Source organism: Bos taurus, chromosome 18, assembly GCF_002263795.3.
Source record: "Bos taurus isolate L1 Dominette 01449 registration number 42190680 breed Hereford chromosome 18, ARS-UCD2.0, whole genome shotgun sequence".
Taxonomy (NCBI): domain Eukaryota; kingdom Metazoa; phylum Chordata; class Mammalia; order Artiodactyla; family Bovidae; genus Bos; species Bos taurus.
Window position 1 is genome coordinate 1,643,449 of NC_037345.1, and position 25,087 is coordinate 1,668,535.

Below are 25,087 nucleotides of genomic sequence, written 5' to 3' on the forward strand. Positions count from 1 at the left end.
CCAGAAGCTGGATCATCCCAGGGGCAGGTTCCCACACTCCCAGCGGGAACAGAAAGGATCTTCGTGAGGACAGCCTGGAATGCAGAGTGAATTTATTCCAGGAAGACTGAGAACCCACAGGTACGTGGTAGAGCTGCAGCATTGCTGATTAAGGCCTCAGTTAGCAGCAGCTTGCTGCAGGACTCCACTGGCTCTCTGCCACAGGCATGTTTCCACTCCTCCATTGAGTCAGCCTGGGAGGGAGTGTTGAATAGGAAGTCTCTACTCAGGCAAAAACTGCACCTCTAAGGAAGGCCACAGGAAATGACCCCAAAGGCCTCTTCAAGGTCGGCCTTACCAAGGGACCCCAGTGGTCTGCCAAGGCTGGTTGTCATTCCTTTCTTTCAGGCCCTGGTGGAGAGTGAGAAGGCCAAGGCCCAAGCAAGGCCATTGGATTTGTAAAGGCCACAGGAAACGCTTAGCTTGGGACTTTCCTAGGTCCAGATGGAGCACAGGCTAAGCCTAGGCCACCGTCAACCAGGTCTCAGTCCTGTTGCCGAGCACCGTCTCTGCTACACCAGGTTTTAGAAAGGGCCGGGCCAGAGCTTGGGTTGCTTTCCTTTGGAAGCAGGTTCACAGAGAAGTGGGTGGAGAGAAGACTGAACGCTCCCCTGAGGAAGGACAGCAGGGGCTGCTGTAGCTACAGGCTTTCTCCTCTTGCAGAGGGACAAGCCTCAAGAGAAGGGGCCTCAGGTAGAGGTCTCAGTCCCCAGCAGCTGCAGGCTCAGGCCCTGAGTGTCCACTTCTACCAGGTGGATGCTGTAGTTCCCGAGGCCCTAGGAGCAAAGGATGGGAGGTGTTAGTGGGCTCTGCATGGATTTCAGGCTCTCAGGAGGCTGGACTTGAGCTGCAGGGCCAAGGGGGCTTACAGCTGTAGCCCTGGTTAACTGGTGGGCCACAGGGAGGGCTCCTGTCCCCGCCAGTTAGCATACTCCAACCACCCGGTACCTTTGTCTTGGCCAGCACGGCCTCCAGAGCCTCCTTCTGCCGCGGCTCCTTGGTCAGTAGACAGAGAAAGCCTCCGCCGCCTGCCCCTGCCAGGCTCTGGCCGTGCACGTAGGGGGCCAGGACATCCATCAAAAGCCGCACCACCAGGGGCTCACAGCCTGGAGCCATGAGCTTCTTCTGCTCCCAGTATGATGTCAGGCACTGGCCCAGCAGAGGCAGACTCCCTGGGGTGGAGGCAGAAAGGGGGTCATCTGTAGGCTGGATGGGGCGCCCAGAGGCACTGCTTAACCGGTGTCCTGGTTCAGAACCTGGGTCCAGTACTGGCTGCAAGCAGGAGCTGTAAAAACCCCCTCAAGGAGTTTGAGCACAGAGCAGCTGGCGTGTTACCCAGCACAGTGATCATTTAACTGTGTGGCCCTGATTAGCTCTGACTCCCTGGAACCCAGCTGTGAAGCCAAGCCTCTTCCCCCATCTGCTTCCCAGTAGGTGTGCTGGAGGCCTTCCCCAGGATGCAAGTACTGTCCTGAGACACGACTCGCACTTAAGTGTCGGACCCTGCAGAGGACAGACTGTAGGCCTCTGTCCCCGGGGGCCTCGTACCGAGGGCAGTACCAAGCCCTGCAGAGCCCCCTGGCCTCAGACCCACGAGCAGCAGCAGGCACTCACTCTGGGGTTCTGAACTCCAGTGGGGAAGCGCCTCACCTTGGCGGAAGGCTTCTGCACACTCCTCGGTCTGCTGCACCAGGCGGCGGGCGTTCTGCACAACGGCGGGCAGCCGGGCGTACCAGCTCCTCAGCACATCCTGCAGGGAGTGCAGGAGCCGTGAGGCCAAGCCTCGCTGAGCAGTCCACCTCCTCCTCCCTGGGGCCAGGGCTCACCTGGAGCAGATTCCGGGCCAGGCGGGTCTTCCCAGTGTACACCAGCAGCAGGTGGTCATTGAGCTTCTGGACAAAGCCCTCAGGCACAGCGACCTCCTCCACTTCTACCTTCAGTGGCAGCTGAGCCTGGGAGCGCCCCACCTTGATGCCGGGCATGAGGCCACCCACCTGGTCCTGCCAGCCACCTCCTACGAGAGCCCCAGCCCCATTACAAGCTTCCCTCTCCTGGTCCAGGCTCCTGGCCTTGCGTCCCTGGCCGGGACCAGCCTGGGAAAACAGCTTCCCTCACCAACGCTGAGTCAGCTGAGCTGTACAGCTTCCGCCCCAGCCCCGGGTGCAAGACAAGCCCAGGGGAAGGGGCTTCATTCCAGAGCCCAAGCTTAGAACCTAACCCAAGGCCTGAGGTTTGCTGCAGACCTAATGTGTTCTTGGAACTGGGGTAAACCACATCAAAGGATTAAGACCTTACCCTAACCTTTCCCCCAGGGCAGGATGACACAGGACTCTCCCTACAGCGTAACAGTTCCTGCACCCCGTCTTGCCTGATAAAGGGTGTTGATGGTAGAAATAAGCTTTTTGGCATATCTTATCAAACTTTATATAAAATAGCTTGTTCACATTCTGCTTCAGTAATGAAAGGTATGGATCTCTTTTCTTCTGACGGCTATATAAAAATGTCAAAACCACAGGTCTTTGATACCTGGAGAAGGGCCTGCAAGGGTTTCGAGTATGAAACGCAAATGGCAGGAGGCATCTGGAACGCTTTGGCCAAAACGTGGTTAGTGTCAAGGCCTGGAACACTGAGAACTCCTTAATGGCACTCCTCCTCTCCAGGGCACCTGGCATAGCTTGTAATTATACGTTCATTTGAGTGGTTATTGATTAATGTTCGTCTCCAGCAGCCCATATGACTTCTGATGGCAAGGACCCTGGTTTTGTTCATTCTGTCCCCAGGGCCCAATGCAGAGTGGGTATCTGATAAGCAGTTGTCATTTGCCCAAATGAAGGATATGAACGGTACACTCCGAGAAAACTAAAAGGCTTCCCTATTGGGCCTTTGTGCTAACGCCACCTATTACAGGATGTGAGTCAATACAGTGAGAGGAGGAGTTGGGCTACACGGCGGCCAGGGAAGAGACCATCGTCAGGCATCTGTGTGTCTCTGTGGCAGCTTCCTTCCAGGGCTGTGCTGGAGGGGAGGCTCGGCATCCCGAGGTGAGAGCACCCTGGAGCCAGACAGGCCTTGCTGCTCTCTACTGTGTGGACACTAAGGGGCCGCCACTGTGAGAAGCCTGGTGCTAGACACTGTATGACCATGGCCCTGTGCTGGGCGCCCCCTCAGGTGGTGGGGGCCCCAGCCAGGGGAGGGACAAGGTGCTGAAAAGCAGGCTGAGAGGCCTGTCCCCTACTCCAAACCCAGTCCCGCCCTGAGGGACGGCCCTTAGGAACACAGACGGAAGGAATACCTAACAAGAAAGGTGTTGCACGGACTCTTAAGAGTATCTGTTTCTACATCAAGTCCTTTGAGGTAGAAATAGTTCATTTTGAAAGCACCAGAGAGAGTGTGAGAGGGATAAGAAGGCAACTCTTAATCACTGAGCAGCCCAGCGCAGCTGTGGGCGCTCTGCAGGTCCAGGGGAGCCCGTTTCTGATGACCCCCGTCCTGCCCCGGGGCAGCCCCCTACCTGTGGTGAGCACCTGCTCCAGGTGCAGGACTGCGTGGATCAGGGCCTCCGCGCCCACCACGCGGCCTGCAGCCCGCTGCACCGCCGCCAGGGCGGCCCCCGCCAGGATGCTGCTGGTGCCTGCAGGGCGGGAGAGAGGGCCGGCATGAAGCCGCTCCGCCAGCCCGTCCTGCCCCACCCACTCCCGCTCCACGAGGCAGGGCCCGGCGAGGGGGCCAGAGCGAGGCTGAAGGGGTGACCGGGCCGGTGTGCAGCAAGGGGCGGACCCACTCACCAAGGCCAGACCCGTGGGGCAGCTCAGACCAGGTGTGCAGCTCGAAGCCACCCCCGAAGGCACGTAGCAGCTGCTCCCTCAGCGAGAGCTCGGAGGAGACACTGACGATGCCCGCGCAGACGAAGGCTGCCTTCAGCAGCGCCCCTGCGTAGGGAGCAGTCCCCAGCTGGGCGTTTGGTCTCCAGGGCGGAAACAGCCCCCAACCCGTCTCAGCGCGGCCAGGGGCTCAGCCCAGCAGCAGTGCACACCCCCTCCCCAGTCACGACAGGCCCTGCGGGCTCTGGGCAACAGCCCGCGGGCCGCTCTCCCTTCTGCACCCGTGTGGGCTGTGGGGGTGATGGCAGGGCGCCCCTCAGGCCTGGCCGCCGTGGCCTGAAGGCTCTGAGGCTCCGCCCCCACGCCCCGCCGCGCACGTGGCAGGCGCGCTGACCTGGGGCCTGGGGCTGGCAGTAACCCCGCATGTCGTCCAGGTTGCAACACACGATCTTCACGGCCATCTGGTCCTGCCGGGGCCCCACCGCCAGCCGCAGCTCGGGCTCCGGGATGCGGCGAGCCCTGGCCCCAATGGGCCGGCGGCTGTCCACTCGCACAGCCAGGCCCAGCACGGCCCCACCGAGCTCGTAGGCCAGGGGCGGTGTGTCACTCCAGCCCCCTGTGGCAACAGAACGAGACCCAGCTGGTCTCGAGGGGCTGCCAGCTCAGCTCTGGGGTGCCAACCCCCACCCCACGCTCCTCCATGGGCTCACCAGAGAAGTCCACCCGCGCTGGGCACTCCGCCACCACCCACTGCCCGGGCGCCGGCAACTCCACCGGCATGCAGCAGACGAAGCGCTGGGCGGACATCACAGCCCGGCGTATCAGCAGCTGTCCGGCCCCCTCGTAGTGGCGGGCGGCCCGCACCAGCAAGGCTGGCCTGCAGGAGGGAAGGTGGGGCCTGGGTCCCGACTGCCCCGGGGATCTGGGGCCGCCCCGCCCCTCTGGGCTCCCACCTCCAAGGCTGGCAGGGGCTCCTCCAGGGGCTCCGGCGCTCTCAGCCTACCTGCTCAGCCACCTGGCCCGCTCCCGGGTGAGCCCTTCCACGCCCCGCGCCAGGTCTCCACGCTCCAGGAAGGAGAAGGGCGACACCCACTCGGGGTTGGCCGCAGGCCCACTGCGCAAGCCGCCTCGGCCCTCCGCCATGCAGCCCAGGACGTCTGCCACACAGGCCAGGGCGCGGGCGGCCACACCAGGGTCTTCCGCACCAGCTGCCACTGACGGACCAGGAGGCGGGCAGCTGCTGAGGAGCCGGTCCCCAAGGCCCTCTGCCCTCAAACACCCCAGACCCCTCACACCTCTGCTCTGTGGCCCACCTGTATCCTGGCCTGAGAGTGCCCCCCAGTTCTCCGCCTGGCAAAGTTCTCATCCTGGTGAGTCCCAGCCCAGGACGCCCTTAGTGAGTAAGAGCTCAGTCTCGGGAAGCAAACCACCTGAGTTCATCCTCAGTCCCCCTGGGTGGCTGAGTGAACACCGTCAACAGGGAACAAGGCGCTGCCTGAGCCCCTGCTGGAGTGCTTCACCCCATCCGGCCCCCAGCGGAGAATGCACGCTCTGCCGATGCTCATGGGACCCAGAGGCTCAGCGCCAGGCCCCCACCTCTCCCCAAACCCCTCAATGACTTGGATGGAGCTTCCTAGCACCCAGACGGTTAACTCCACTTGTGTCTGCCCCCTGCTTTAGAGTCTCATGTCTCACTAATGCCCGAGGTTGACGACCCAGAGGACAGATAGGGCAGGTGATGCGGGGTCTGGCTTCCCAGCTGGGTGCCCAGCACACTCACCCTGGTCCAGCGTGGCCAGCAGGGGCCCAGGACAGCCCTCGTGGACGGCAGCCCAGGTCAGCGGGCGCAGGCTGAGGTCCTGCCGGGCCTCCAGCACGTGCCGCGCCTTGTGCAGGGCCTGGCGGAAGAACAGGTCCCGGCGGGCGGCCAGCGTGGCGCCCCGGTCCAGGCACGGCTGCAGCTGCTCCCAGGACAGACGCCAGCAAGCCCGCCAAGCGCGCAGGGCCCGGCCCCCGTCCTCCTGGGGATCCAGCATCCACAGCAGATCCCTGGGCCCCGGGGCCCTCGAGGGGTGGAGCACGGGGAAGAGACGGGCACTGAGGAGGCAGCGCTCAGTGGGGGGCACGTCCGGGTCCCACAGGTCCCAGTCCCTGAGGTGGGGAGAAGCCGCATCAGCAGGAAGGGAGCACGGTCCCCCAGCCCCGACCACCTGTCAGCGGGGGCCTGGCTCCTTCCTGGGGACAGGACCAAGCCCTCCAGAGACGGCACAAGCGAGCGATTCAGGGCGGGAGGCCCAGCTGCCCTGCCTCCTTTCCCAGGCCGCTGAACAAAATCCCAGAGCCTGGGCACGGTCAAGAATTTGGAATAGCCCAGGGGGAAGATGCTAGGGCAGATGAGGCTGCTCAAAACTACCCCAGGCCCCAGGGATTGAGGGAGGTGGGCCCTGAGCCTCCAGGCAGCTGCCACCCCGGCTGCCAAGGCCCACGGAGCCCCATGGGGCCATCCACCCTACCGGATGCCCGTCTTCTGGAAGAATTTACTCCAAGACATGTTGAGATATGTTCCTGTCCCCTGTCTCTGGGAGAAGAGAAGGAAGCAGTCAGGACTGATGGGGCCACAGGAAGGGGTTAGGGAAAATAAGGCCAGGGGACTGGGGTCGCAGGAAGAGAGACGGGGGCACACGGGCAAACAGGTCCTGAACCAGCGACAAGCCCTGGCACCTCCAGATGCCTGCCCGGGGGCCTGGGACCCGGAGCAGAATGCTGGCCTCCGGCCTGACCCACTGCAACTGGCTCTGCAGCCAAGGCGGGTCGCTTCCTTCTCTGAACCTCAGTCTCAGCCTGAAAAATGGGGGTAGGAGTCCCCAGCTAGCCAGGAGCAGGGAGGGAAAGGCCTGCTGAGGCCCTACCGGCCGCATCCTCCTCACAGCCTGTATTCCCCAGGTGAGCGCTCGCAGAGCCCCGCAGGGGAGTGGGCGCTGCGCTGAGGACACTGGGGCTGCCCAAGGCCTAAAAATGGGGGTGAGGGAAGGCCGCTGAGCACCTACCTCCCAGCTGTCCAGGCGGCCCACGAGGGTGAAGGCCCGGCTAGGTGCACCGTGCAGCTGCACGTGGTGTCCCCGCAGGACAAGGTCACGCAGCTCCACGCCGTGCAGCGCCTGGGACTGGGCCACGTCCAGGCCACTCACAAAGCAGCCAGTGCCAACGTGAATGGGGCCCTGGGGGGGAGAGGACGGGGTCTGCGTGCTCAGCGGAGTCCAGGCAGGCCCCGGAGCGGGCTTCCCCACCGCACGCCTGGCCTCACCCGTAGGTGGCAGTGCTGCAGGACACTCCCGGGGCCCAGCCGCACGGGGCCCTCCAGCAGGCAGCTGACCACAGCGCTCCCGGCCTCCAGCAGCAGCCACTCCTGCAGACCCGGGAGAAAGCTGTGAGGCCCCAGCAGGGGCGGCCCCAATCCTCCTCCACAGCCCGGCCCCAGCCAGAACTCCTGCCGCTCCCCACGCCTGTCGGCCGGCCAGATCCCTCTCTGCACCTCCCTGGCCCCAGCCTTAGGCCAACTCCCACCCCATCTTGGTTCCTGCTGTTCCGCCAGGGGCACGCTCCCCTCCAGAGCAAACCTGAACCCAGAAATGGGGGTCCCACCAGATGACAGCCCCCCAGAAAACTCCCACCTGTCCAGCTAGTCCAACCCCTGCCACCCTGAGTGTTGCCTCTGCACTCTACCTGCCCATCACCATGAATTTGCCTGACTCCCTTGCCTGACTCTTCAGAAAGGGTTAGGGGGCACTCTTCTCTAGCTTCTCAATCAGTCAGACTGGGATGTAGAATCCTGACTTGGCTACTTCTGGCTCTGTGGCCTTAAGCAAGTTACTTAACCTCCCTGAGCCTCCAGTGACTCCTGTGTGAAATGAGGTAATAACACCTACGCTCACAGTCTGTCCCAAGCATGCTGTTCCCGCCTCTCCCTGCAGCCCCCATGGCCACCAAGCACCCTGTAGGCACCTCTGCGGGCCTCACCTCCAGGCAGGTCTTACCTCCACCTGGGAGTGTATGACCTGGGCCCCCAGAGCCCCTGGGGATGTGAGACTGTGCAGGAACTCACTGGCTGAGTTGGTCATATAGCTGTAGCTGCCATCAGGGACATACGCTGTAGAGACACAAGTACTGACCTCAACGCCCTGCCTCCTGCGGCTCTGACACCAGGCTGGGCCACCAGAAAACACGGCCTCATCACGGCCTAGGAGGGCAGACGTGAAAACGAGCCCACTGTGCTGATGGGGAAGCTGAGATCCAGAGAGGCTCGGCAACCTGCCCAAAGTCACCCAGCTACAAAGCAGCAAGACCAGGACAGGAGCCCAGGAATGAGACGAAGAAAGAAGGGAAGCGGTATGTCAGCCCAGGGGACTCGGAACTGGGAGAAGGTAGCTGTCCCGCGCAGGTGCTCATGAGGCCGACCTGGCCTAGGGGCCCAGAGGCCAGCGGGTGAGGGAGGAGCCTCCCCTGGGGGTCCCCACTCCCAAGGCTTCCCTACCCAGAGCGCAGAAAGGCAGGACCCACCCACTGTGAGCGGCTGACCGCGGAGCTGCCTCCATAGCTCAGCCCGGGCGCCGTGCAGATAGCCCGCGACGTCCGCGTCACCTTGCCCCATCTCCGGGGGCCGCCCCACCAGGAAGTCCTCCCTTTGCACGTTCCGGGCCATGCAGAGCAGGATGTCAAAAAACAGAGACAGCTGGGACAGGGGTGGGCACTACTGTCAGTGGGCTCTCCAGCTGAGTGGGGCCCGCTCCCTCCCCAGAGACGCGGACACACAGAGGGGAACAGACTGGCTGGAGGCCCCGCAGCCAGACCAGTAGCATCAGGGCCTCTCGCCCAGGTCAAGGCCTCCGGGTCCCCAGTCCCGGGCACCTGGCCAGGCCGGGCTCCAGAGTCCAAGCCCAGATAGGTGCAGGCATCCAGAGGCGGGCTCACGTGGGTGGCCAGGAGGCGCTCAGCAGTTTCCACAGAGAAGAAGACAACCCCGGACACCTGCAGGGAACCCCACAAGGGTCAGGGAGGAGACCCTGGGGCCAGGCGTGTGCCTGAGCTGGGGAGGGCGGGGGCAGACAGGCCCCCCAGGCCACACTGGACAGGGTCTTCATCTTCTGGGCCACTGTAGCGCCGGGACTCCAGGCTGACTGGAGGCAGCTCCCCACCAAGGGCCCCTCAACAGGCACCTTCTGGGGACCCCTCAATTTTCAGGGCTCCTCTATCTTCCCTACGGCCTAGTCCCAGACTCTTACGCACCTCTTACATCTCTGTCCTTCCTTCTAGAAAGATCCCTCGAGCCTGCTTCTGGCCCTTCTCATTCAGGACAAGACTCTGAATGCCAAGGCTAACCCTGTCCTTAGGTTTTGGCGCCACCTGCTCCCCTGAATACCCGTTCCAGATCTGCCTCAGATTCTGGTTCTAGCCTTCCTGGAAGGAGGAGGGCTCTGCCCTGGGCAGGAAGGCAACCCCTCCCTCTCCCATCCCATAAAGTCTCCAAGCCCCCCACCCTGGGGGCTGGCAGCCGTACCAGCGGCACACGCCCATCGGGCCTGGCGCATCGTTGTATCTCTGCCTCAGTGCCCTGGTAGTAAATGTCCAGAACGAAGCCCTAGGTGGGAGGAGGAGACAGAGTTAGGAAAGGAGGCAAAGAGACCGAGAGGGAGGGTGTTCTCCAGGTGCAAACCTCTGATGCAGTCTGAGAGAGCCGGGACACTCCCCAGACACCAGTGCCCAAGACCTCCCCCAGCCCCAGACGGGCAGACCGTCTCCACAGCTTTGAATGTCTCCACAGCCCCAAGTGCAGGCACGGAGCCCGGCACAGGATTGGGGGCAACTCGTGTTTGGCAAAAGACTAAGTGAGCACAGGAGCTGCTGCCATGGGGAAAACCTCAAACCCAGGCCAGCCAGGAGTCAGGACCAGGCTGCACAGACCACGGGCCCGGGGTCCTACCTCAGAGTCGGTCAGGTAGACACCATGGCTCCGGGCGTAGGCCATGCTCCCCGGAAGGGCGATCCCTCTGGCTCCCCGGAAGCCGTCCCAGCTGATGCCTGTGGGTGGGGGAGTCAGGAGGCTCTCCAGGGACCCCAACCCAAGGCAAGGGCAGTGGCGGCGGGGGGGCCCTGCCAGGAGGCATGCACTCAGGGCAGGCCTGTGCAGGCACCTCTAGAGAAAGGACGTTTCCATGGTTTCCAACATGGGCATTCCTCTGGGAGAATGACAGCACCTTACCCCCCCAGGCTTGTCCCCGGAGCCCTTGGGGGCCAAAGGGACAGACTGGGTGTCTCCATCCCACGGACAGGAGAGGGAGGCACGGCGGGGGAGGCCTGCCTCCTGCTCTAGGCTCCATCCCGAAAACCTCAGAGCATCCCTTCCGCAGGGGCAGCGGCAGGGGCAGCGGGCCAGGCCGAGATGGCGGGTGGGGGAGGAGAGGCAGAGAGGGCGCAGCGGCGCCTAGAGAAGGCAGCCGCAAACCTCCGCAGGCTCACCTGGGTCCGGAGGCACCGACAGCAGCATGTCCGTGCTGCAGACCCACACGCCCGGCGGGGATCCCGGGCCCAGCTGGGGAGAGAGAGAGCTGGCTGGGCCCAGTCCTGCCCACGGGCACGGCCTCCGCCTGTTCTGGGGGACTAGGCTGCTGAGGGGACGAGGTCCCCTGACCTGCGGTGCCCATGCCCACCCTCCCACCTACTTTTGGGGCCACGCCTCCCCCAGGGCAGCATACTACTCTCCTGAAGCGCCCCCTAAAAGCTGGCACCCAAAGCCATTGTTGGTAACTAAACGTGGGCTCCCAAAGCCATTGTTCTGGCGTCCCCTGTCTCAGCCAGCAAAGACCATGGCTGGGGCACAGTGGGGAACAGGACAAGGGCCCGGCCTCACCCGATGGCTCATGATGTCCAGCAGGCAGTCCAGGTTGCAGACCACGGCCTCCACGGGGGCCTGGGGGTTCTCCACAGGGAGGCAGGTGAAGGCCCGGCCACAGTCATCGAAGGGGAAGTCTCGGCCCTGGGGGAGCGGGGTCAGGCAGAGGAGCCTGGGGCAGAGGGCCGGAGCGGAAAGCCACCAGGCTCTGGACTTTGACAAGGGTTTTTCTCATATAACTTTTCCGTGTAATTTTTGAAATGACTATGGTAAAAAATTAGACAATGCAGATACACAAAAGGAAAAAGACCCCCTCAGGGATAATAACCATTGCCCTCATTTTTGAGGTATATCCTTTCATATACCTCATATGCAGACTATGTTTTTACAAAAACTTAAAAGGTGGAGAAAATAGAACTTCACACACACACATAGGAGTGTAAGTCAAACTGGAGAAGTAAGATTGGGAACCACATCAAAATCAATATCCTGGCTGTGACTATACTATAGTTTTGGAAAATATGACCATTGCAGGGATCTAGGCAAGGTTTACAGAGGTTTCTCTCTGGACTATTTCTTATATGTGCATCTATGATGATCTCAACCAAACTTTCAATTAAAAAAGCCGAGATCATTCTATTCAAACTTGTGTGACTCACCTTTTTCACTAAATAATGAAAACACATTCACTGACACTCACAGTGAGCCAGGTCCAGCCCCAATTTAAACATTTAATGGGCCATCTCAACACTTCCACATGAAGGAGGAAGTGCTAACCAAGGCCTAGAAATGATCACATGACCACTGCCCCAGGTCACAGAGTCAGTCAACGCACAGGTGAGTGCAGAGAGTTAAATGGACCTTTTAATCGCTGTCTAACATACCTCCAGAGGATATGCTGCTTTTATTTATCCAATTCCCCCTTTTGAACACCTGGATCAATTCTGATCCTGACGCTTCCGAACGTGCACAGTGGACACCTTGCACAGAGGAAGGCGCCCTCTAAGGTCCCGTCCAGCCCCAAGAACCAATGGCTCCCTCCTGCGTGGGCCCTGCCGGGCATTCTACTAACCATGTGCAGGATGAGGATCCAGGCCGAGTGCAGAACATCTGACGTGACCACCTATCAGAAGTGGGAGAGCCCTGTTGACAGAGGTCTGGACAGATGGCAGCCAAGGATGGCAGCCTCCCCTCCAGGGAGAAACCCCAGCACCAGTCCACACAAGTAGCAAAGCAATAACAGGTAAGACCAATGGCCAGAGGCAGGCACAAGACAGCCCTGGCCCCTCCGGGATGAGGGGACAAAGCGGCCTGGCGGTGGGGCCACCCCTGCCCCACTTGTAGGGAAGCTTGCAGACGATAGCATGGGGCTGGCTGGCAGCCACACAGTGGTCCCCCGGCTCACTGGCACCACTCCCAGTGCCAGGCTGCAGCCACAGCTGCAGCTACCCTCCCTCCCTGTGCCAGGGCACCACGCCAGCAGGGTGACCGACTGAAGTGACTGGGTGTGTGCGGGACGTGGGCTGGTGCCCTACCCTCGGGGGCTGCTGCATCCCAGCTCCAGCAAGCCACTGCCACGTGGGAAGGAGAGCCCAGGGTGGCAAGACGGATTTTTCAAGAGTTCCGACACTGGCTCTGAACTACTACCAAAGGCTGGCCCTGTGTTTTGCCCTCACCTGGGTGAGTCTGCCCAATCTACAGACGCAAACACGATGCTGACCCTGAATGGGGCAGGGCAGTGGGGCCCGAGGAGCGGGGACCAGGGAAAGCCCTGCTTGAAGCCCCCGCCCTGCCGTGCTGAGGAGGGGACATCAGGACCACTCACGGTGAAGCCTGCGCGGGCGCTCAGGTGCTCAGCAGCCACCAGCAGGGCATTGAGGGTGGCTCCTCCACTGCCCACGTGAACCTCAGGGTCCTCCACAGCCAGCAGCAGCGTTCCGGCAGGGATCTGCTCTCGCTTCTGCCGTATTTCCAGCTCTGCAGTCAGAACACGGCTGGGACCTGCCCCCCAGCACCCCACCCCCAGTCCCGAGCACCTAGAGCAAACCTCCCAACCGCCATTATTTTCTCTTCTTTGACTTAGCACCTTTTCATCTAGTAGCTCATTAGATCTTTTCCCAACTCAGTGAGGTAAGGACAGTTACTCCCACTTCACAGATGAGAAAACCAAGTCTCAGTGAACTGACATGTGTCTGAGGTCACATGGCAAGGAAGCAGCAGAATCTAGGTTTGAACCTGGGACTGCCTGGCTCCTGGGGCTCCAGGGATATGTGGCAAGGAACAGGGAGTGGGTTCTACACCAGGGGCAGCATGCAGAGGGAGGGTCAACTACCTCTCTGGAAGACCTCAACGCTGTCCTTGTACTGACACGTCAGGATGATGACCGTCCAATCAACCCCCTTTGGCTGCTCCATTCTGGCCAAAGTTGAAGGGTTTCCTGGGCAGAGATACAGAGGTATGTGAATGTGTTTAAATTATCATATCCTAAAATTGATTTTTCTGGTTGTAAATAGTTTTATGAGTTTTAACACACATACAGATTCTTGTGGTCACTACCGCCATCTGCATCTCAAAGAACTACACCTCAACTCTTTACAGTCACACCCTCCTCCACGCGGCACCTCTGACAACCAGCCATCCGTTCTCCAGAGCTATAGCTGGAATGTACTCTTTTGAGATTGTCTTCTTTCACTCAACACAGCGCCTCTGAGATCCATCTGAGTTGGCTAAGCACAGCCGTAGCCCTTTCTCCTTTTTTGCCAAGCAGTGCTCCATCGCCTGGACATTCCACAGTCTGTTTCTCCACCCATCCACTAAAGGAAGGATATCTGGGCTGCTTCCAGGTTTTGGTAATCATCAATAGAACTGCTGTCAACATTCACGTGTAGATTTAACATGAACATAAGACATCTCTCCAGGTGGACACCGAGGTGTGGGATTACTGGGTCACGTGATCAGTGTATCTTTGACTTTATCAGTTTGGGTACATGAGATTTCCTCAGAAGAGGAAGAAAGGAGAGGGGGTGGCATTGACAGCGGCCCCCCGCTTAAAGCACGGGGCCACCCTTTCTGTACCGCAGGCCCCTCATCACCCAATCGCTGGCTCTGAGCTGAGGCTGGGGAGGGAGGCTCTATGTCCAGGCTCCTGAGGGTGCGGGCAATTCCCTGCAAAGAGGGAAGCTCTGGGAGGGGTGCACCAGTCTGTTCAAGGGCAGTGTGCCCACAGCACCCACTACAGGGCCCTCGGAGGGGACGTCCCCTCTCAAAGACTCCAAGCCAGATGGGGCTGCAACCCCACCTGTCAGTCACCTTCCTCCAGAGCACTCTGAGCAGTGGGGGGAAGGTGAGGCCGAAGCCACAGCTTCACCCACTCCTATCCCCGCGACGCTCCTGTCCTGCCACGTAAGAACAGTCTGACTGCCAAGGCTCGGCCTCCCCAAGACCTCCATAGCGGGTCCTTAGAAGTGCACTGCCAGCGGTGGTGCCACGCAGCAGCCCCCAGAGCTCAGCATGGGGAGGGCCAGTGGGGCGAGCTGTGGGGCACCCCAGAGGTGCCCTGAGCACACCTCCGTCCGCAGTCCACCCGCATTCCAGTCAGAGCCAACAGGAACCTGAACCTCAGTCCATTTCTTCCTGTGTCAGACTCTGCTGCCACAAGCCGTGGTTCAGGCTGACAGATACTGCCACTTAGCAACACCCACACTCCCACAAGCTTCCAGGGAAAGCCTCTGCCACTAACAGAAACTGCTCGGCTCCCCACTCAGCTCAGGAGGGGAATCCAGAGGGAAATCCGAGCAGGAGATCTTGGCCAGGGATCTGAGGTCAGAGGCATTCCCTAGGTTACCCATCAGGCCTTCCCAGTGAAGGGTGTGGCTGGGGATTCCAGGCTGGCCACCAACTCCCTGTGTGACCTTTGGCACCCCCTAACTGGCTCTGGCCTCCGGTGGTAGGAAGCATAATGGCAGATGCCCCCCATCTCGTTCACATGGAGGCCCAGCAACCCATCAACCAACGACTGGAAGAAGACAGACCCGCTCAGACAAGATGGGGATCCCCTGGGAGGCCTCCTTGGTGCCAGAACTCCCCATTCAACCCAACAGAAGCTGTCTCAGAACCACACTGCAGTCTGAGAGCTTCCGGGCATACCTCCTGTCTTCCTTCCAGTGTTCCGTCACAGGAAGTGGACCTGGAATGCAGACAGACAGCTCTCCCAGCTTCCTCCAGGTCCCTCCCCTTCCTCCCTCCCCCAATAAATCTCTTGCAAGTTTAATCTCATCCTGTTGTCTGCTTTTCTGAGGACCTGAACCAGTATGGCAAGTACATCATTTTTCTATCAGCACCATCAAAGGAAAAATTACTCTAAGAACCTCTAAATATCTGGGAAGTACTCTCTTGATCCTTAAAGATGAAGAAACTGAGACACAGAGAGATTGACTTGCCCAAGGTCACACAGCTAGCAAGCGGTAGAGCCAAATCTGAACCCAGACACCTTTTTTCCAAAGTCCATTCTCTTTACCACTACACCAAACCTGCTTTGTAGGACTGAAAATAGAACAAAAGTACTAAATATATGTAAAGTGCCCAATACAAGGTGACAGTGAATCAAGGATGGCATTAAAGATGGCACCTGTTAAGAGTTAGCTCACCCACTCATTCTGACCCATAGTTAAGACACTGATTTTTCGTCCTCACAACACCACTGCCAGGGAAGCATTCTGTCCAGTTCACAAATGTTAGTTGATACTGCAGTCATGACTGGGGCCTGAGTCGCTCAGATTCTTATTTAGGTAATGGGGATAATGAAGGTCATATACAGCTTGTACAGACAGGTCAGGTGTGTCCAGCTCCAAGATTGATGTCCTTATGCACCCTGCAGAAACAAGACCTCTCTCCTGGAGTCTTCACCCTCTGTCATACTTAACATTTGTACGGAGATCTTAGATAGCAAGGCCTCTCTATTCCAACATTCTACACACTTCCAATAGAACTTCACCTACTGAGGTCAAGTTGAAAAGGTTTTTAATGCCCTCAGCCACACGCTGCCCAAAATTAGGATAGGGAAGGGGAGTCAGGGACAGAATAAAATAAGGCCTCTTCATATTTGCTTCTTGAAGAGAAGTAGGGCAGTGATTTTGCATTTTAAAGGGGAAAAAGTAGTTTCACTGAGGGATCTGATTTGCCTTCTGGGGAAAAAGGAAGGCAGAAGGAAGGTGATTGGAAGTAGAGCTGCTAAGTCACTTCAGTCATGTCCTACTCTGTGCGACCCCAGAGATGACAGCCCACCAGGCTCCCCCATCCCTGGGATTCTCCAGGCAAGAACACTGGAGTGGGTTGCCATTTCCTTCTCCAATGCATGAAAGTGAAAAGTGAAAGTGAAGGCGCTCAGTCGTGTCCGACTCTCAGCGACCCCATGGACTGCAGCCTTCCAGGCTCCTCCATCCATGGGATTTTCCAGGCAAGAGTACTGGAGTGGGGTGCCATTGCCTTCTCCATGGAAGTAGAGATTACACTGCAAATCACACAAAGGAAATATTGTTGAGATAAGCGGATAATGACGAGACCCGACGGGGTAAAATGAGGCAGGAAAAGTGACCTCAAAGGGAAAGTCACCAGCCCGGCACCCAGCGGCCCAGCCGCCTGGAGTCCCTGTCCTGGGTGTCCCCAAGTCTCAGAGCTCCTGTAAGAAGACCTGGGCCAACGGGATGAGGGGCCTGCAGCCACCCCACAGCAAGCGGGCGCTCGGGGGCGCCGCCAGAGTTCGGAGAGACTTTTCCCTGTAAGGAAACGGGCAGCCAGTGGCCCAGCTCAGTCCTGCGGGCCCAAGAGGTGGGCAGCGGTCGGCGAAACGGCTGGGGGCACCCGCGCGGCGCCGGGCCCGCGAACACCCACATACCTGCCTGCGCCCGGCGCCCCGCGCCGCCAACTCTCCAAGGCGGGGCGGCGCATGCCTCGCTGCGCGTCCTGGGAAGTGTAGTTTCAGCGCTCTCCCCGCCCGGGGTGGTCCCTCCCCGATTTCCAGCTCCGGGCGACCTCGCGGGTCTTCAGACATGGTGCGAGTAACTCCTTCCTAAAGGCAGTGAGCCGTCCCTTCGAGAAGGGGTGTGGAGGGGAGACGGTGGCTCCGCGGGGCAGCAAAACTACAACTCCCAGAGGAGCCAGGGCGTCTCCAAGACAGAACGCGTTTCCTGAGGCTCGAGTTCTAGGCTTGGGGTGTGTCCATTTGTTTAACCCCGGGGCCGGGGAGTCCTGAGGGTGCGGCGGAGCGGGCCGCAGCTCTGCTCCGCAGAGGCAGAAATCAAACTCGGAGAAAAAACCCACAGGCGTTGTCCCAGCGTAAGCGACCACCGTCCGATTGGCAATTTACCAGGCTTGCACGGGTTCGTCACGTGGGTCCTTCGGTAGAAACGTCACAACTCTAGTGAAAAGAAGATGTGTGGCTCTTTCGGAAAAGTTATGAATGGCAGCATTGTTTGTAATCCCGGAAAAGTGGAAACGCGCGCGCGCTCAGGGTACTGGAAAAATAAATTGGGCACATCCATTCAATGGAATACTATGCAACAGAGATAATTGGCTAGGTCGACATATGCAAAAGGGAAAAATGTTCAAGACATTTTGTTAAAGAATATTATGTATGGGAAGCTACTCATGTCAGAAATAATGTCTGTGGACATAATAGTACATATGGACAGCAACAGGACTGGAAGGAGAGCGCCAGAAGGAGGATACTGCCAGGAATGGGCATGGGCAGGGAGACCTTGAACTTCATTTGCACTACTTGAATTTTTCTTACGAGAATGTACTTTACAAAACTGCAGTCGTTAATAGGGAGCCTGGGAGGCCCAAGCAGTGGGTTTCAGAAAAAATGTGACATTCCGCTCACTTTTTGTAACCTTGGCCAGTCACATGGCAATTTTGTGTCGTGTACTCTTTATCTGTGAAATGGGGTAATAATTGTATCAAATGTCTGAGATTATTATGAGGATAAGATAAATTCTTGACTTCATAGCAGATGCTCCAAAATTACTAACCCTTGTTCCGACTATTGCTGTTATTCCCACGTGGCCCCCTTAAAGCTGGATCAGTGGTTTATTCCCTGTTGTATCCTCAGTCACTGGAACATGCCTGGGACATCATCCGTGGTTAAAACAATGTGTTAAATGGTGGAATGAATAAAGAGCAATCCCCTGCTCAGCTCCCACTTCCCCACTTCCTCCCCCAAACCTCTCTCCACCCCACTTTCTCCCCCTGCAGTCACCCCCTCTCTTCACTTGGCCCAGGTCTCCTCCTCCTTCCTTCACCTCAGCGCCCCGTTCCTTCTCCTATGAACCCAGGAGGCCTCCAGGAAAGCTGTTCCTAGCAATGCAGACCCTGCTCTGCAGTGGAGGAGAAGGAAGGGGTGCCTGCAGCTGCAGCCCTGGGGGTGGCTCAAGGAAAACAGTGAGCTCCAAGGAGTTCAGAGGCCAAGGGCTTCCCCCTACATCCTAGGGCAGGCAGGCTCGCTGGGTCGGGCTCCAAGACCACTAGTAAAGATATTCACAGAGGTTTTTTTAATGAGCTCAAGTCCTCAGTGCAGCTTGTCAGCAGCAGACACAAAAACGTGTAGCTCTCTACCCCCATGATCTGGGGTAGACAGAGCCATAAAAAAAAAAAATTCTGATGTTATAATATAGGATAGATTCTAGGGTTTGAAATCAGACAAATCCTCTCCAGTTCTCATCACTTTCTGACAGTGTGAGCAAACCACTCAAATTCTTTGAGCTTCAGTTTCTTCCTCTGTAAGAATACAATAGTATTTGCCTAATGGTCTGGCACAGTCCCTGGCACAGAGTAGGCATCCAGAAGTGAAGTGAAGTGAAAGTCGCTCAGTCGTGTCTGACTCTTTGCGACCCGGGGGACTATACAGTCCATGGCATTCTTCAGGCCATACTACTGGAGTGGGTAGCCTTTCCCTTCTCCAAGGGATCTTCCCAACCCAGGAATCAAACCCAGGTCAAATGCAGGTCTCCTGCATTGCAGGTGAATTCTTTACCAGCTGAGTCACAAGGGAAGTCCAAGAATACTAGAGTATAGATAGCCAATCCCTTCCCCAGTGGATCTTCCTGACCCAGGAATCAAACTGGGTTGTCCTGCATTGTAAGCAGATAGTTTACCAACTGAGCTATGAGGGTAGTCCAAGTAGGCATCCCACTTCCTTATTAAACATGCTGCTAGAGTGTGAGGGTCCAAGACTGGAAGCCTTCTTGGAGGAGTTGCAATCTGAGACGAGTGGCTGCTGCTGGTAGCAGGAAATCCCTCTGGGAGTCAGGGCTACCCAGGGATATCTTAGGCTGAGTTCCCTAGATGCAGAACCAGACAAAGGGATTCTTGTGAGAGTGATTTTTTAGGGTAGTAAGGGAGACAGAATAAGGCAGAGGAAGAAGCCAAGCAAAGATGGTTAAGTCCGACATGACTGAAGCAACTTAGCAGCAGCAGCAGCAGCCTCCGCTGGGCTGGAAGAAGCACAAGCTGGAATCAAGATTGCCTGGAGAAATCTCAATAACCGCAGATATGCAGATGACACCATCTTTATGGCAGAAAGTGAAGAGGAACTAAAAAGCCTCTTGATGAAAGTGAAAGTGGAGAGTGAAAAAGTTGGCTTAAAGCTCAACATTCAGAAAACTAAGATCATGGCATCTGGTCCCATCACTTCATGGGAAATAGATGGGGAAACAGTGAAAACAGTGTCAGACTTTATTTTTTTGGGCTCCAAAATCACTGCAGATGGTGATTGCAGCCATGAAATGAAAAGACGCTTACTCCTTGGAAGAAAAGTTATGACCAACCTAGATAGCATATTGAAAAGCAGAGACATTACTTTGCCAACAAAGGGCCATCTAGTCAAGGCTATGGTTTTTCCAGTGGTCATGTATGGATATGAGAGTTGGATTGTGAAGAAAGCTGAGCGCTGAAGAATTGATGCTTTTGAACTGTGGTGTTGGAGAAGACTCTTGAGAGTCCCTTGGACTGCAAGGAGATCCAACCAGTCCATCCTGAAGGAGACCAGCCCTGGGTGTTCTTTGGAAGGAATGATGCTAAAGCTGAAACTCCAGTACTTTGGCCACCTCATGCGAAGAGTTGACTCATTGGAAAAGACTCTGATGCTGGGAGGGATTGGAGGCAGGAGGAGAAGGGAACGACAGAGGATGAGATGGCTGGATGGCATCACTGACTCGATGGACGTGAGTCTGGGTGAACTCCCGGAGTTGGTGATGGACAGGGAGGCCTGGCGTGCTGAGATTCATGGGGTCTCAGAGTCGGACACGACTGAGCGACTGAACTGACTGATTGAGCCTCAGTCTCATCCTCTGGAGATCTCAGGAGCATAAAATGCACCACAGGGCTTATTTTAGAAACAAGGGATCTGGACTTTGTACCCCACATCAGTCGTTGTTTGGCTATGGGTGGGCCAGGGGGAGGTAGGGAAAAGAGGAGCAAAATTTCCTGGGCATCTCCAGGCAAAGCAGTTCACAGGGACTGATAACAGTTCTCCGGAGGAGTCAGCTATGAGATGCTAGCAGGCAGCACTCGTGACAGCTGGGGAATGGGTGGTTCATCCCTGTGAAAGTGTATAACCAAGAGCATTTACTGCAGGGGAACTGCTGAAGAGATGGGAGCTAGATGATGAAGATGAGAAGAGGATAATAAACTCTCCTACCAGTCTTTCAAGGAGAAATTTAAACAGCTGATTATTTCTTCTTCTTTTTTTCCTTGCCATTCCACGTGACTTACGGGACCTTAGTTCCCTGACCAGGAATGGAACCTGTGCCCCTGCAGTGGAAACATGGCGTCCTAACCCCTGGACTGACAGGGAAGTCTCTGGTATGGTTTTAAATAATCAAAATCCAGACCTGATAGGATAACCAAATAGGTAACCCTTTCTGGAGAGCTATTAAGTGAACTTTATCGTTAAGTGGCCATCTTCCCCAAAGCCTGACTTGCCTTTTCCAAATATCTTATGCAGCATTTTCCAAAGAGTGTTGCTATAGGATGTGTGTATATCTATATACATGCTACAGGATGTACATACATACATATATATGTATATATATTCTATAGGATGTGATTATACATTAATAGTAGGATATACTAGGATGGCAACCCACTCCAGGATTCTTGCCTGGGAAGTCCCGTGGACAGAGGAACCTGGTGGACTATAATCCATGGAGTCACAAAGAGTCAGACACGACTTAGCAACTAAACAACAACACAGGATGTTAACAAGTGTTGCTTCAGAAGAGCTACAGATCCACTAAATAAAGGTAAAGGGGTTTATTTTATCCCCACAACTTTAAAATAAACAGACTGAGTAAGCAAAGTGTGTATATATGTGTGGATATATATATATGCATACAATGAAATACTACTCAACCATAAAATAATGAGATATTAATGCATACTGCAACACGGATGAATCGAAAATATGCAAAATGAAAGAACTCAGGCAAAAACTACTAAATATTTTATGATTCCATTTATATGAAGTGTTCAAAATAGTTAAATCCATAGAGACAGAAAGCAAGCTCAGTTGCCAGGGGCTGGGGGTGGGAAGAATGGGGAGTGATCGCTTAATGGGTACAGGGTTTTCTTGTGAGGCGATGAAAAGGTTTTGGAACTAGAGGTACTGGTTTCTAGACATTGTGAATGCACTAAATACACTGAATTGTATGCTTTATCATAGTTAATTTTATGTCCTGTGAATTTCACCTCAATTTAAACAAAACAGCACTGAAGGACTTCCGTGGCAGTCCAGTGGTTAAGACTCTGCATTTTCAGTGCAGGGCTCATGGGTTTGATCCCTGCTTGGGGAACTAAGATCCTACATGCCGCACAGCCAGATAATGTGAAAACAGTCAAACAAACAGTGACCCGTTTAGTGTGCTTGTTGCTAATGGGGTGTCATTGCTTCCAGGTCTTCTCAGTGGACAGGTACAGAGCTAGGGAAAAACAATTCCTATATTCACGGGGAACCTCTAGGCTAAGCTATAAAGCATTTCACACATATGTTAAGGAATCCTTTTTTCAGGCCATGCCTGCGGCTGTGGGAATCTTAGTTCCCCGACCAGGGACTGAACCTTGGCAGTGAAAGCTTAGAGTCTCAACCCCTGACACTGTTTATATACAGTTTCTCTGAGCTGAGCCTTAATTTATACACCAGATCAATGGTCTCCATGGATATAATTGAAAGTACACTTTTTAAAAAGTTAAATACGTTTAAGGTCTGTCAGAGTGCTTCACAAGGTCTCAAGCTCCGAGAAGACAGGATTCAGTTCTTCAATTTCAGTCATTTTCACAGTGCCTACCAGTGTGCTTTGCACATAATGTGTAGCACACATTCTGTGGATGACTTTGGATAAACCACATTATCTGGCTGAGCTGTTTGCCGATCTAATTCTGCCAGAGGCTAAGAAATAGTTAATCTGATCAGTATTTCTGGAAGATCTGTTTGGACCTACAAAAGCCCATCCTCTACCCTCCAAAAGTCTGTTATCTGGTGAAGTAATGATAACAAAAGGGCTTCCCCTGGTGACTTAGTGGTAAAGAATCCTCCTGCAATGCAGGAGACGTGGGTTCATTCCCTGGGTCAGGAAGATCCCCTTGGAGGAGGGCATAGCAAACCACTGCAGTATTCTTGCCGGGGAAGTCCAATGGACAAAGGAGCCTGGCAGGCTACAGTTTATAGGGTTGCAAAGAGTTGGAGATAACTGAAGTGCGTGAGTAAGAGCAATAACAATTGACACCATCAATTGAAGCTTCCCAGTTCCACTCATTTAATCTTTAATCTGGATCAACAACATTTAGATCATCTTTAATTTTTTTTCTTACAATGCTTTAACAAATATCCATCTCTGTGGATATTTGTTAGAGATAGAGATATCCATCTCTAATTAAGAACATGTGCAGATAGGATACCTCCTTAGAAATTACTAGGTCAAATTGTGTGTGCATGTGTAATTTGAAGACATTACCAAGTTGCTCTTCACAGAGGCCATATAGATTTCCAACCGCATTGGCAGTGTACGACAATCCTTGTTCCCCATACTCTTCCCAGGATAGCTATCAAGCTTTTTGATCTTTGCCAATCTGATAGGTGAAAAACGATATCTCAGTGTGATTGTAATTTGCATTTCTTTTATTATTACAAGTGAAACTCAGAAAATAAGTGTCAGAATATGGAAGAACTGAAATCCTTGTATACTGCTGGTGGGAATATAAAATGGTACAGCTACTATGGAAAACATTATGATGGTTGCTCAAAAAATTAAAGGCGGAATTATCATATGATCCAGGAATTTCACTTTTGGTATACATCCAAAGGCACTGAAACCAGGAACTCAAAGAGATATTTGTAAACCCGTGTTCAGAGCATCTTTGTTCACAATGGCCAAAACATGGAAACAACCCAAGTGTCCAGCAACAGATGAATGGATAAAATGTGGTGCATATCAGTGTATACAATAGAATATTATTCAGCCTACAAAAAGAAGGAAATCCTGACGCATGCCATAACATGGATGAACACTGAGGACATTATGCTAAGTGAAATAAGCCAGGCACAAAAGGACAAATATTGTCTTCATACTTTCATGCCTTGGTAGTCAAATTCAGAGAGACACAAAGTAGACTGCTGATTGTCAGGGACTGGGAGGAGAGGAATATGTAGGGAGTAATAGCTTAATGAACACATAGATTTCGTTTGGGAAAACCAAAAAATTATGAAGATAAATGGTAGTGTTTACCATATGACAACTTGAATGTACTTAATGCCACTGAACTGTACAATTAAAAATCAAGACCACTATGAGGTACCATTTCACACCAGTCAGAATGGCTGCAATCCAAAAGTCTACAAATAATAAATGTTGGAGAGGGTGTGGAGAAAAGGGAACCCTCTTACACTGTTGGTGGGAATGCAAACTAGTACAGCCACTATGGAGATCAGTGTGGAGATTCCTTAAAAAACTGGAAATAGAACTGCCTTATGATCCAGCAATCCCACTGCTGGGCATACACACTGAGGAAACCAGAAGGGAAAGAGACACGTGTACCCCAATGTTCATTGCAGCACTGTTTATAATAGCCAGGACATGGAAGCAACCTAGATGTCCATCAGCAGATGAATGGATAAGAAAGCTGTGGTACATATACACAATGGAGTATTACTCAGCCATTAAAAAGAATACATTTGAATCAGTTCTAATGAGGTGGATGAAACTGGAGCCTGTTATACAGAGTGAAGTAAGCCAGAAGGAAAAACACCAATACAGTATACTAACACATATATATGGAATTTAGAAAGATGATAACAATAACCCTGTGTACGAGACAGCAAAAGAGACACTGATGTATGGAACAGTCTTATGGACTCTGTGGGAGAGGGAGAGGGTGGGAAGATTTGGGAGAATGGCATTGAAACATGTAAAATATCATGTATGAAACGAGATGCCAGTCCAGGTTCAATGCACAATACTGGATGCTTGGGGCTAGTGCACTGGGACGACCCAGAGGGAGGGTATGGGGAGGGAGGAGGGAGGAGGGTTCAGGATGGGGAGCACATGTATACCTGTGATGGATTCATTTTGATATTTGGCAAAACAAATACAATTATGTAAAGTTTAAAAATTAAATTAAATTTAAAAAAATAAAATATCCATTATAATAAAAAAAATGGTTAAGATGGTAAATTTTATGTTATGTATATTTTACTACAATTTTTTAAGGATTTTTTTAATGTGGATCACTTTAAAACTCTTTATTGAATTTGTTACAATATTGCTCCTGTTTTATTTTTTGGCTTTTTGACTGTGGGCATGTGGGATCTTAGCTTCCCAAGCAGGGATCAAACGTGCAGCCGCTGCATTGGAAGGTGAAGCCGTAACCACTGGACCACCAGGGAAGTCCCTACCGTAATTTTTTTTAAAAAGGGTGAAGCTACTCATGTTTTCATGTCACAGCCATTTGTTTCCTTCTCTGTGAACTGTTTGTGTTCTTTTCACATGTCCCATTGTTCCTTGGTAATTTTACTGATTTACAGAGCACTTTGTATTAGCCTTTTCTACATGATATAAATTGCAAAATTTTCTTCCACTTTTCTGTTGACTTGGTTTTTGCTGTGGTTTTGGTTTTCAGCTAGGTATGCTGTACACATCTGACTGAACTTTAAAAAAGCATTTTATAAATTAGAAGTTTGGGATTAACATTGTGTGTGTGTGTGTGTGTGTGTGTGTGCGCACGCTCGTGTGCACTCATTGTGTCTGACTCTCTGTGACCCGTGCACTGTAGCCCACCAGGATCCTCTCTCTAT

General features: G+C 54.4%; 1 protein-coding gene across 4 annotated transcripts; it reads right to left on the minus strand.

The window, feature by feature from the left end:
* Positions 1–75: 75 nt before the first annotated feature.
* FCSK (fucose kinase) lies at positions 76–16,680 on the minus strand. Of its 4 annotated transcripts, XM_059876731.1 has the most exons (25): positions 16,436–16,680; positions 14,893–14,932; positions 13,079–13,183; positions 12,572–12,723; positions 11,819–11,869; positions 10,765–10,890; positions 10,374–10,446; positions 9,838–9,935; positions 9,415–9,495; positions 8,766–8,885; positions 8,418–8,589; positions 7,895–8,007; positions 7,165–7,266; positions 6,908–7,078; positions 6,374–6,438; positions 5,641–6,011; positions 4,864–5,074; positions 4,571–4,737; positions 4,255–4,476; positions 3,825–3,968; positions 3,551–3,670; positions 1,866–2,053; positions 1,690–1,789; positions 988–1,211; positions 76–815 (listed from the first exon to the last, which is right to left on the minus strand). In XM_059876731.1, exons 3-25 carry the CDS (start codon positions 13,158–13,160, stop codon positions 729–731), a joined length of 3,240 nt encoding a protein of 1,079 aa, XP_059732714.1. In that variant the 5' UTR covers positions 13,161–13,183; positions 14,893–14,932; positions 16,436–16,680; the 3' UTR covers positions 76–728. The 4 variants fall into 4 exon arrangements, with proteins under 4 accessions (XP_059732714.1, XP_005218408.1, XP_059732715.1 ...); XM_005218351.5 differs by lacking the exon at positions 14,893–14,932 and having other exon boundaries at positions 16,640–16,680; XM_059876732.1 differs by lacking the exon at positions 14,893–14,932.
* Between the last annotated feature and the right edge of the window lie 8,407 nt (positions 16,681–25,087).

What these genes read in the sequence shown, in the direction of transcription:
- FCSK (XM_059876732.1), bottom strand. Translation starts at nt 16,637, where the DNA reads ATGTGGGTGTTCGCGGGCCCGGCGCCGCGCGGGTGCCCCCAGCCGTTT. An exon ending in CCGATGGGCGTGTGCCGCTG is followed by an intron (nt 8,886 to 9,414) that starts GTACGGCTGCCA and finishes GGTTCCCTGCAG; the next exon opens with GTGTCCGGGGTTGTCTTCTT. An exon ending in CGGTCAGCCGCTCACAGTGG is followed by an intron (nt 8,008 to 8,417) that starts GTGGGTCCTGCC and finishes GTGTCTCTACAG; the next exon opens with CGTATGTCCCTGATGGCAGC.